Here is a 13,429-nt window from a genome sequence, read left to right as displayed (position 1 = left end):
CAGGTAGTTTCAAGTCTCACATTTATGAGTTGCCCAGGCTTCTCACCAATCTTGTACTCACTGGCATGACCAAAGCAAGTCACCATCTTCTATAAACCCTGGTTTTCTCATTTGGAATATGAGGAGGTTGTGCCTCCTGGCTTCTTTGGTGCCTTCCTTTAGTACCGCTGGGTTCCAGAGCCCCCTACTCCTCCTCTTCACTCTAGTGCCCAAGCAACATGTCTCTTTCCCTCGATCTCAGAGCTGCCCAGAAGGGAGACCCTAGCCCAGAAGAACATGTGGGACAAACCCCCTTCCGACTTGCAGGAGAACTGAACTGACTGACCCCACAATTTGCTTTCCTAGCTGCCACAGAGTGACTGGAGTAGAATTAATGTCAGCAACTTCCCATCGAGGTTTAAAAGAAAATCTAAAAGATGGCTTCAGTTTTCTTAGTTTAAGGGAACAGAGAGAATGTTTGACCAGTTCCCTCTACCCTGCCTCCTGCCTCCTGCCTCCTGCCCCCTGCCCCCTGCCCCCTGCCCCCTGCCCCCTGCCCCCTGCCTCCTGCCTCCTGCCCTGGTAATCAGTGTCTGACTAGGAGACAAGCATCCCAGGACCTAAATGGACCCCTCCTGGAGAAAGCAAATCTCCTCTAATTGATTCTTCCACCTGACATCGCTTGCTCCCTCATCATCATTTGAAACGTTTGTGCAGCTATAGATTCTTCCATTTGATTGTCTGGCTTCTGAAATTCTCGCCGACCAATGGACTTGGTATTGTATTTTTAAATAAAGAGTCTTTCCTGAAGGCAATTGATTACCAGCATCTGCAGCCTTTCAGTGAATTAAGTTCAGATCTTGCAGTTCATCATATTGTGAGCTTCTGGCTTAATTAATGAGGCAGCTGGAAAAAGATAGCATTAAATATTCTGTTGATGTGTGAGTCCTGGGATGGAAGGAGCCTAACTCTGGGGCCTGGGATCTCATTGTTGAAGTTGTCTTTCTCTTCTTAATTCTTCCTGCTGGAAATTCAATAGCCATCGATTTAATTTTGTTAGAAGGATTCTTATCGCTTAGCCTTGTCTAAGAGACCAAATCTTTCTATGTTCTCTCTTATGTTCTATTTGTTGACTCCACCTTCCCTTCTGACAACAATTTAAAGGTTGCTTTTTCAAGTGAATTGAAAGCAGTTTGATTTGCAAAGTGGGTTCTAGAAAGTGTCTCCTCTAAGCAAAGGAAGGGATGGATCAAGGAAGCTTAGATTGACAAGGGACTGTCAGAAGATAAGTGTGCCTCACTCTTACCAAGTGAAGGTCCGGAGGATGAATGGATAAAAATTATAAAAAAAAAAACCAAAGCTTCCATCAGTTTTGTTAATATGCTGCAATGGACATGGAAGACCTGTCCACAAAAATATATAGAAAATGGAGAGGGATGAGAGATAGACTTGAGGTTGATAGAACTCATATCTGTTTTAAATTTGAATGGATTTTTGTGATGGGAAAAATTCAAGAACTCTCAATATGGAGAGTCCCTCCTCCGATATAGACTGGCATCTCTTTATGACTTAGTCTAGCTCTAAGAGACTCAGTGACTTGTTCAGTCACACAGAATGTAGATCCTCGGATTGTGCATTTAGAAGTGGAAGTAATCACCTTAGAGATGATCTTCAGCCCCTTTGTTTGATACTTGAAGATGATGGGCACATGGCTGGTATATGGAGTCAGGATTTGGTTGTGGATTTTCCTCACTCTAGATCTGTCCCTGTATCCTCAGCAGCAGCAGTGTCAAAGTCAAATAGCACAGAACCTCCCAGGCTATATATTGACTTAGAAATTCACCTAGTTATATTATGTCTATTTGATTTATATTTATGTCAATAATTTTGAGCTAAGAATATCAAGGAAAAGTTAGATAAGCTCTCTGAGCCTCTGTATCCTCATCTGTAAAATAGCATAATAGTATCCACCTCACAGGGTTGTTGTGATGGTCAAGAAAGATGATATATGGAAATCGCTTTATTAGGAAATGTGAGCTGTGAGTGTGGCTCTGCACCTTCATAAATTTGGTGACTATTCCCCTCATTGCATTGTCTCTCTAGTTTTCTCTCTGAATTGCTCCCCAGTTTAAGTAGAGATTATTTGGGGAATGTTCTGAGGCAGCACTAACAGAGCGGTCTCTTGTTCGATTTGCCATGGGACATTTATACCTCAGGATAGGTTTCATGGGTTGTGTAAATGATGTGGCTTAAATTCAGAAGTGTTTGGGCAGGCATGCTAGAGATCTAGAGAGGCTGCTGGTTCAGCATTCCCCAGAACGCCCCTTTATTGTTCTATAAACCTGGCAGGAGCTCAGTGAGAGGAGAGTGGAAGGTTTGGAGAATAAAGTTACCCACCTATTGGAGGTCTGCTGACTCCAGGCTCATAATGATCAATAATGAAAACTTTAACAGTGGCAGTCACAGTCACTAGTGTTTAGTGGGTCTTGAAGGCTGCAGAGTACTCCACGCCAATTACTTCAGGTGAGCTTCTTTAGAGTCCTGAGATTCGGGGCTGGTAGATAGTGATTTCCTGGAAAGACCATCTTGACCATCAGTGGCCCCTCTTCTTCCTTTGCTGCTCATGCCCACAGGGCATCGTCTCACAAAGACCACACCAAGAACTCAATCTTTCCTCTCATTTTCCTTTGCCTCTGTATTTTCCTCCTCCATCTCTTGCTCAAATCCCTTACAAAGGAGTAACAAAACCTTAGGTGGTCCGTGTGAACTTCTTGCTTGTAGGGCTCCCAGCCAGCTAGCCTTTAATCTTTTGCCCTTCTCTTTGAGTTTCTGGCTACAGTTCTACTCTGATGGAACATTTTCTGAGTGAGCTACAAGAATGAATTAATTTCAGCCTATGCTAATAAGAGAAGGATCACATAAAAGCACCTCGATTCTGAAGGGAGGCTGGAAGAGCTATTTTTTTAAATAGGTCTTCATACATAAATGCCTAATTACAGCCATGTCAGGTGAAAAAAGTCATTACATCAGTCAGCCTGCACTAAGAGAAAAGATTCTGCAACTACACAATCGAGGATTTGCTCTTGAAATGGTGACATTTGGAATGAATGTCAGCAAGTGGGTACATTTAAGGAAAAAATAGATAATACTGCAAGAAAGAGTTCTACGTAAAAAAAACATCAGAAACATTAAAGCTTGTAACCAATTGTTATTGCCATTGTCTAAAACATATTTCCTTTTGGAAGCAGGAGGTAATTTTGATCTAAATAGGTGAGCTATCTCTAAACCTGGATGGGCATTTATTGCCATACAAGAACATAAGAATGTATTGAATTGAGGAACTCACTCTAACTGCAAAGGACTTCTTATATCAGAAAAGAATATACTAGACTCTTGAAATGTTCATTAAAAATGAAAAAGTCAAGAAAACAAACTTAGTTTTGTCATTCCTCCCATGCCTCACTATATTTTACCCTTTCTTTCTTAAGCTAATCTCCAGAGCTGCCTCAAATTTCTCTCTCCCATTCTCCAGTCTGCCCCAAAGTTCATCCCCGGTTCTATGATTCCCCTTTGCCTCTGCTATTTCAATCCACCAAAATTGTCTATCTCCACTCTTTCAACCATATTAGACTAGCACCCTCCTTCCATGCTAAGGTCCATCCACATGGGCCTGTTTGCCATTCCTCCCAGATGACATTCAATTGCCCATCCCTATGACTTGCACCATCTCCTATGACTGTTTGCCCATACCTGTTTCTTGGAAATTCTATTCACATTAATCTAAGCACCTCTTACTCCAGCTTTTCTTGGTCCCCACTCCAGCTCCAGTTATAACCCTTGCCCCTCCACTTTCACCTTGAATCTCCTTTAGATGCCAATTGATGAGCAACTATCAAATATCTTTGTACTAGACCAATGGTACAAAGAAAGACCAAGGAATTTGCAGTCTAATGGAAGAGATGAGATGTCTACTGAATGGCGTTGGTCAGACCTGCCTTTAATGACCAATTTAGCAGATGAATGAAGGAAGGGTGGCCTGGAGTAGGGGGAGATTAGAGGCAAGGAGAGCACCCAAAAGGCAAGGAGGGCATTCCCCATTGGTGGCATGTCAGGGGAGAGTAAAGGGCCCATAGAATATATGTTATGAAGCTATAAACAGCATCCCTCCATGATCTATTGATAGTGGGGTGACTGAGGACATGATGATGAACCTAGATTTCACAGCTGCATGACTAGGCCACTGGTGATAGACTCTACAAGAGGCTAACTAGAAAGGTGGGAGGAGCAGAGAGGGAGGGCTATGAGCCCAGCATTGGCGAGGACGAGTTAAAGATGGCTCTGAAGTATCCAGTTTGGATGCAACTGGGGATACAAGAATGGAGATCAAGAGAGTTTAGAGTTGGTCTAATAAATCTGAGAATTGTCTGCAGAAAGTTAATAATTAAATCTGTAGGAGACAAACAGGATAAAATAGGGTTCCAAAACAGGAGATTACCAGTTTTATTTTATTATAGCTTTAAAAGTCATATGAGATGATTTATGTAAAGTGTTTCACAAATCTTAAATTGCCACATAAAAGTCAAATATTGTTATTCACTTCTGGCTAAATGAAAGCTGGGGTTTACCATGCTTTTCAGTCCTAGATCAGTATTGCCCTTAGAGAAGGGATGGGCGAGCTGTACAAGAACCATAAGCTTACTGCTGAATCTTTATAGAGGAAAAAAATCACATCATGTTCCTTCCCTGCCCCTTTAAATTCTAACTAGGTAACAAAGACTATATTGTCTTGTTAGATGCTAAAATAGTTGCCAAATGTTTTAAGCTCATAAAAACTGTTCAGTAGATTTTATTCCCAGTAAAGGAATTGTTGATTTGTTCTGGATTATTCTGGCATACCTTGATGGTTTGAAAAGGACATCAGCAATATTGTTCAATCCATCACTTTGCAGATGAGGAAATGCCTTCCCCAATTCCTTCTTGGTAGAACCAGGACTTGAACACTTGTCTCTGAATTCTTTTTGTCATTCCTCCCATGCCTCACTATATTTTACCCTTTCTTTCAGCACTAAAGGTTTTCTTGGTATTTTAAAACAAAACTAAGTACACTCTGTACTTCAATGATAGCCCAATATGGTTTTGTTAAAGCTCATATTTTGACAATTGTTCAGAAGGCCAACATTTCATAATTAATAGATGTTCAGCTGAAAGGCTGACCTTCTGAATGACTGGGAAAGTGCAAATTTAGGGAAAAAATCCACTTTGGACTATTTATTGAAGCCTAAGAGCAGTTATCTTTTGGAATGAAATACATCTTGGAACTGTGCCTTGGAAATTGGCTCTCTATGTGAGCATTTCACAAAGTCCTTTTAAAATAAAAATTCATGCTAAGTCTCTCATTTGAGTGTTATGCTAAATTTAAAATATGAAACTTTCTAAAAAAGGCTCTCATCTACCTTGATATCTGTCACATCTTATAAAGGGTCTCAAAGTTCAAACTTTTGGGAATTGGCTATCATCAGATTTTTTCCATGAATGATTATTAAATCTTCCTTGCTGACTTAATTTGAAAGATTGCCTGTAAGGAGATTTCTTCTCTTCCTTCACATTCTTTGTTTGGGACAGTTAGCCCAGTTCCTTAAAACTGGTTGGATTGAGGATGAGATCATGGATTTGAAATCATGTTGGCAGTCTGTAAACTTCTCAAGAATACCGCTAACTCCTCATTTCAAATCACTACCACTATGCTTAGGAGTAAGCATATCAAAATCATACAAATGTACCCTAACCTCTTGGGGGGGGGGATGAATATACAAGGCACAAGGCCATTGATTGTGGATCAGCAGTATTACTTTATATACAGAGTACAGGATTTTTCTAATACCAAGATTTTTAAATTCAATAGAAAAAAGACAGCTACTCACATCCCTATGCACTCTATTGAAAACCCATTTGCTATAACAGACATTTCTAATTCTAGGGAGAACAATCACTATTTTAGTTTTTTTTTCCTTAACAAATAGAATAATTTCAAATTTCAGGAATGAAAACCATCAAATTTAATGGAAAGAGTTGAGTCAGAAAGTAGGGCTCCTAACTTATCCTTATGTTTTCTTTGTCTTTTTTATTTATTATGTTTTAGTAAATAGTTTAACCTATTTAAACTAAGCCAACCCTTAATATCCTTTTTGGTTATGTGATCCCACTTGATGAGAAAATGTGAGTAGAGGAATTATCATAAAGGGAAATAATGACTGATTTCATGGAAGAATGAATTGATGGATAAATGTATGCATGAATAAATGAATGAATGAATGAATGGATAGAAGGATGAATAAATTAATGGATCAATGAAGGAATAAATAGGAAAGTATCTGTCAAGCATTTCCTCTGTGGGACATACTAGTGATATAAAGAGAAAGTTATCCCTCCTCTCAAGACATTCACCTTCTGATGGGGGAGACAACATATATTTTCAGCTTCAAGTTAGAGGAAAATGCAGTGTGATCCTTAGGGTGCAGCAAAAAATTAGATCATTCATCTTCTTTATTATCATTTCCTTTGATAAAACCACTCCTACATAAAATACTGAACCATTTGAAAATTCCAAGTCCTTCGGAGATGATTTTTCTTTAATCGTAGGCTTCTAAGGAGATGGGACTATCACATTTGAAGAGGGAGTTGACAGGTCAAGTGGGTTACTCCTTCAGTCCATGGCTTCAGGGACAAACAGAGAGCAGAATTAGTGGGGGTGGGGTGGGGCAAGAGGATTGATATTGCTGGAATCATCAAACTGACCCATACCTAATGGTGCAGCATTTGGAGCTGATGGGGCAGAGATGGAGAGCCCTTCTCTTCTCTGAAGATGTGTATCTCCCCTGTGCTTCCCACTAAAAAGTACCAACCAAACTAAGAGGAAATTGGTGAAGAGGAAGAAAATCTTACTGTTATTATTGTCTTGACTAGCCGTCCTGAAGACCAAAACTATGGTACCTAAAGCAGAGTAAACAACAATAAATCCTTTCCCATGGTTTGATTCTTTTACTCTGAGAAGGAAAGTTGGTGGGGGGGGGGACTATTGACTTTGAACAACTTTTTGTGAAATGCAATAGATTCATCACCTCTGCTTACATTTTTTTGCAAGGAAATGATAGGTATAAGCTGAAGAAGATAGACTTTGACTCTGACACCTTCTTCTCTTGATTTCCTTTCTGTCCTAGGCTGCTGATGTCCTGCTGCAGCATGGAGCCTATGTTAATGTTCAAGATGCAGTCTTTTTCACCCCTCTACACATTGCAGCATACTATGGTCAGGAGCAGGTAAACTGGCCTCAGGTTCAGATCTCCAGTGCATGCTTTCTCTTGGAGAAGAGAGCTTAGGACCCCTGAAGCCTAAGATTTGGACCTGGCCTGGTCAGTTAGTGCTAGGCTTCACTGTTCTTCCCTGTCTCTTTCCCAGTAACTTGATGGACCATGAAGTTTCTCTCAGTCTCTCCTCCATCCTTGAAGAGGTCATTCCTTCAGCCAACAAGCACCAGCTGTATCCTTGTCATTGTGCTGAGTGCTAGGGATACAGAGAGAGAGAGAGAGGCAAAAATGTTCTCTGTTTTCAAGGTGCTCCTAGTCTAATGGGGGAAATATTGCATATGCAAACAACTGCCTACAAATACACACATGCACATACACACACACACACACACACAGATGCTTGCACAAACATGCATACAGCCAACTGACTTGGATGTCCCTTCCAAGCAGAAAAGGCAATTCACAAGTCCTACCCAAACCACAGGGTAGAAAAGGCTGGTTATCAGATGGAGAGGAAATGTGTCTCCACTGAGCTTGGCTCTTGGATGCCCAGCCCATGAAGAATCACTGAGGAAGTGCTCCTAGATATCGTGGGAAGGCACACAGTGCCAGGGATCCCACTTTGGGAACACCAGCTAACCTCCAAGGGTTTCTGGAAAGTGGGACTGTGATGCAGCTCCTCGTGTTTAAGGGCCTCTCGCATTCCATGGAATCAAGGCATCCAGACCTGGACTGCAGATCTAGAAATCCAGAAGCAGGGCTGGTGCTGCTCCAGTAAGCCCCAAGCCTGGGTTGATGACACTGGTAAGTCCCCCAAGCACACTCTATGCCATTTTTGCCTCAGTTTATACAAATTGAGTGAAGATGAATTAACTTTGCATTCTTGTGGTCAGTATGAACTAGGAGTGACCAGGGGCCTGCCAGAACATTATAGTTCATGGAACAACTCTTAGGAGCATATGTAGAATGCGGCACCTGAGAAGTGCCTCCATTTGGCTATCCAGAACAATCATCCAGATAATTCTTGCCAGGAAACCTCACCAATATTTCCTGAATGACATTTCAGGGCAGATGCAGTCATCAGGGAGATGTTGTCATGTGGTTTGATGAAATGAGAACTGGCTGGTAGCCACAGTCTGCCATTGGCACCCACAGTCTGCCATCTTGAATCTGAGAGTGAATCCCTCCCACCCCCACCCCCATTATATTTCCTGATTCACTTTGATGTTCTGCAATGAAGGCTAGATTAATCATGGCTTTCTCCTTGGAATTTACCTGAAGTTATAAGTTAGTAAAAAAGGAATTAGGATGCAGTTGTTTGACACTCCCATTTCAGCCTTCTCTATTTTAGGCCTTCTAGCTTATTCCAGAGGAGTCTGCCATCTCTGAGCAAATCCCAACTGCTTTTCAGAGAGTCTAGGATGAGGAGGGAATCCCTGGGCCCATCCTTGGTTCTTCCATGTGACTTCTGTCCCCCAGAATAGGAGAGGCAAATGTTGGAAATGCATGGGGGAGGTGGGGAGAAAACAGAAAGTTGGCTTCCAAACCAATGTCAATCAGACCACTAAATGAATGCTGAAATCACAGCAGCCACAGAAAGAGAGAATGAAGCAGGCTTTGAGCCCAGGAGGCAGGGAGAAGTATGTCTCACTTGAGTAATAAGGGAGTGGACATGGTAGAGGCAATGTCAGGAAGAGCCAGATGGAGGTTCTTGACTGCAGCACGATCCTCAGGTCAACTCCAAGGCCTCCAGCCCTGGTGCCCAGAGCAAACAGGCATGAGTGGGCCCGGCCACCTTAGGCAAGTGGGTAAACCACCAGTCCCAGAGGCAGAAAGCCAGTGACCAGAATCCTGGAGTGCACCTGTTGCCCCACGAGCAAAGCTCAATGTTAAAAACAAGCAAGAAGCCAAAAAGAACCCTGGCCTTGTAAGCTCCTCTCACAGGGAAGATCAACACACAAGCTCAGAAGAAGAAAACAGTGACCAACACCATGTAGTCTCAAACAGTAATCAAGATTAATGTGTCCTCTTAGAAGAGCTCAGAAAGAATTTTAAAAATCAGGTAAGAGAGGTAGAAGAAAAACTGGGAAGAGAAATCAGAGAATTATGAAAAAATTTCCAACAGCTTACAAAAGGAAGCACAACAATTAACTGCAGGAAATGACTGCGTAAAAATAGAATTGTCCAAATTTGGGGTGGGGGGGGACCACAGAAGAAAACAGCTCCTGGAAAAAGAGGTACAAAAGCTAACAGAAGAAATAATTCCTTAAAAATTAGAATTGGGCAAGTAGAAGACCAGTGTCTCTATGAGACATCATGAATCAAACAAAATCAAAAGAATGAAAAAATAGAAGAAAATATAAAATAGCTCATTGGAATAACAACTGACCTAGAAAATAGATTGAGGAAACGTAATTTAAAAAATATTAGACTCCCTGAAAACCATGATCAGAAAAAGAATCTGGGCAGCATCTTTCAAGGAAATTAAGGAAAACTGCCCTGATATCCTTTAGCCAGAGGGTAAACTCATTGAAAGAACCCACTGATCACTTTCTAAAAGAGATTCCCAAAATGAAATCTCCAAAAAATATTGTAGTCAAATTCCAGAATAATTAGGGGAAAATATTTTAAGCAAACCAAAATAAATAAACACTTTTCATACCACTAAATTCAGATCTAAACAATTAGAAAAATATAATTTGCTCAGGGGTAGACCAAACAAATCAGAAAAATGAAAATTCTATTTAAATTAATTGACTTATTCAGAGCCACACCAATCGGACAAATACAAAAAGTATTTTTAGAGCTAGAAGAAATAACAAAATTCATCTAGAAGAGCAAAAGATCAGGAATCTCCAGGGTATTTAGAAAACATTTCAAAGGAAGCCAGATCTGGAACTATGTTACGCAGCAGCAACCACCAAAATCGTTTCATACTGGCTAAGAAATAGGATGATGAATGAATGAAAAGATTAGCAATATAAGACCCAGTACTAAATGATTATCATAATCTATTGGACAAATCCAAAGACTACAACTTCTGGTTTATAACTCACTATGTAAAAAAAAAAAAAACTGCTTGGAAAAATTGGAAACAGTCTGGTAGAAACTAGGAAAAGATCAATATTTCATTTCATATTCCAAGGTAAGGTTAAAATGGGTCCATAATTTACATAAAGTGTAATACCATGAACAAATTGGGAAATTAGGAAAGCAAAGAATAGTTTACCTATCAGATCTATGAAGAATGGAAGACTTTATGACCAAACAATGCAAAATGGATAATCTTGATTACTTTAAATTCTAAAGTTTTGTACAAACAAAAGCATTGCAGCCAAGATCAAAAGGAAATCAGAAAGCTGGGAAATAACATTTCATAATCAGTGTTTATATTAAAGATTTCATTTCTAAAACATATAGAGAAGTGAGTCAAATTTATAAGAATACATATTCAATTGATAAACGATCAAAGAATATGAACAGAAAGTTTTCATATGAAGAAATTAAAACTCTCTTAGCCCTGTAAAAATGCCCTAAATCACACTGCTGATTAGAACAATGCAAATTAAAACAATTCTGAGGTACCACCTTGTATCTATTGGATTGAAAGAAAAGGAAAATGAAAATATTGGAGAAAATGTAGGAAAACTGGGACACTAATGTATTGTTGAAGTTATGAATTGATCAGCCCATTTTGTAGAACTCAAAGCAGTCGAACCGTAGTACCTTTTGATTCAGCAATACCACTATATCTCAAAAAATCATAAAAAAAAGAAACCAATATTTATAGCTGCTCCTTTTGTGGTGGCAAAGAATTGGATATTGAGAAAATGTGCATTAATTAAGAAATGACTGAACATGTGAATGTCATGGAATACTATTGTAAAATAAGAAATGCTGTCTGGGCAGATTTCAGAAGAGCTGGGAAAGAATTGTATGAAGTGATAGTGAATGAAGTGGTCAGAACCAAGAGAACATTGTGTCCTGTGACAGCATCATTGTGTGATGATCAACTGTGATAGAGTTCTCTCTTCTCAGATAATAGTACTCAAAGATGGTTCTAGAAGTCTTTTGATGGAAAATGCTATCCACATGCAGATCAAACAGACTATTTTCATGTTTTATGTTGTTTGTGTATATTTACCTTTTGCTTCTTCTTTCACATCATAACTAATGTGGAATATATTTTTACCTGATTGCGCAAGTGGAACCTATATTAGATTGATTACCCTGTTGGTAATAGGCATGGGAGGAAGGGAGAAACAAAATTTTGAAACTCAAAATTTTATAAAAAAATGTTAAAACTATCTTTACTTGTAAATGGGAAAAAATACTATTTACCAAAAAAATGCATTGGAAAGTGCCAACTCAAAAAACTGAGATGATTGAAAAACTGCACTTCTCTGCTTCAGTAGCCACAAAGATGTACACCATGCAAGCTATCTGAAGAGTTTTCCTCTTTGGAGATTAACCTCATCGTTCAGCAGGAACATAAAGGGAATCTTTACATGTTGGGCGGGGAGATAAGGTTGTTTACTTGCTGTGAACATATCGTCACAGTCTTGTGAAATTATGCTAAAATGGGCATGGGGCTTTTATGATAAGGGACTTGGACTCCTCCCTGCCAGGGAAGGCACCCCAAATGCAATTTATGGCTGCAATGGTCCTCTCCTGTATTATGCTGACAAGGAGAATGGTATATTAACTGGAAAGAAATGTGCTCGAGATGTCAGCCCTCTGGCCATTCATTCATTTATTTCTCTGGGGAAGAGTCGATGTTTCCTACTGTGGGCAATATTCCCCAGGTATATAATCATGGTGCTTAATAGACAGGAGATTTTAGAGATACTTTGTACCTACCCTTTATAGAGCTCATTATGGGGATTTATGAGGTGTATGCCTTAGTTCCTATACTTATATGCTAGTCTCCCTAGAGTTAAGGGTGACTACTTTGATTTCCCTTGAATTTAAAGATGACTCTCTACAGCAAACACCTGGGAAGGGAATGAACTATTTATATTCACAGGGAGTTTTTGTTTATTTTAAGTGAGTTAACACACCTACTTTTCCCTTTCCTTTCCCCAATACAGTGTTTTAACCTAGCGTGGAATGAGATGACTAAGGTTCAAATTTCCTATTGGATGCTCACAAACTATGTGATATTAGGCCCCCTTAACCTCCTTGCACATGAAAGTCATCATTGGTAAAAAAGAGAAATTTGAACTAGATGATCTCTGAAGCCTATTCCCACACTAGAGTTATGACTCAATGAATTAATGGATTTTGCCATATTCCAAATAAAACTCATATTCATTGCCATGTTGGAAACCAGACCAGGCATCCAGGACTCCCTTCTATTCCAGCTGCCCTCTGAATAAGCTAGCAGAAAGGGGTGTCTGTCTGTCTGTCTGTCTCTCCCCCCCCCCCGCCCCTCTCCCTCTGTGTTTGTGTGTGTGTGTGTGTGTGTGTGTGTGTGTGTGTGTGTGTCTGAAGGGTAGGTGTCTATGGGAAGCCTATGAAGCTCCTATCAGGAGAAAGGGTAGGAAATGAACTTTGATGAGATTGCCATAGTAAAAACAATCCTCCAAGGTGCTCCAAATAAGGAAGAGAAATGGTTAGCATTGAGACACATCCAAATCTATGCAAAAATTCTAGAAGTCATCTAAGTACTTTGAGGGGAAGGGAGTACAGCTGCCTGTTGTACTGGTAAGGGGCCCTCCTGCTTTTGTCCTTTTCTACCTGTTTGCAGCCAATGGAACCTTCCTGGGACTCAGTTTCCAAATCTGTAAAAGGTAGAGGTTGAACGTGATGATCTCTGAGATCCACTCTTAGGCCTAGATCTGAGACCTTACAAAGTGCTGGGGTTCTACCAAGAATAAGTCAAACCATTGGAGATGCCACATAAGACTTTCATAGAGTGCTCAGATTTCATGAAGGGATGGAGGAGTGATCAATAATGTCAAGACCCAAAGAACAGTTGAGAGAAATATAGTATGAGGAAAGTCTCCTGGATTTAACTGGAAAGAAATTCTGGTTGACTTTCAAGAAGATCAAGTCTGGAATTTTAGCCAGATTGCAGATTATTGATTGCTAAGAGTCCATTTTACTTTCACAATCCTTACTGCTTTCAATTGATTGACAAGATA

General features: G+C 40.0%; 1 protein-coding gene across 4 annotated transcripts in view; it reads left to right on the top strand.

Moving 5' to 3' along the window:
- TNNI3K (TNNI3 interacting kinase) overlaps nucleotides 1-13,429 on the top strand; it is a 305,481-nt gene that overhangs the window by 64,233 nt on the left and 227,819 nt on the right. For all 4 annotated transcript variants that reach the window (XM_074221177.1, XM_074221174.1, XM_074221175.1 and 1 more), the window contains exon 6: nucleotides 7,197-7,295. In XM_074221177.1, the coding sequence (XP_074077278.1) occupies nucleotides 7,197-7,295 (99 nt within the window). The remainder of the gene's footprint in view (nucleotides 1-7,196; nucleotides 7,296-13,429) is intronic.

The sequence above is a fragment of the Macrotis lagotis genome, chromosome 2, assembly GCF_037893015.1.
Source record: "Macrotis lagotis isolate mMagLag1 chromosome 2, bilby.v1.9.chrom.fasta, whole genome shotgun sequence".
NCBI classification, from domain to species: Eukaryota; Metazoa; Chordata; class Mammalia; order Peramelemorphia; family Peramelidae; genus Macrotis; species Macrotis lagotis.
The sequence above is the reverse complement of the archived record's forward strand: the minus strand, read 5'-3'. Positions and strand labels throughout refer to the sequence as shown.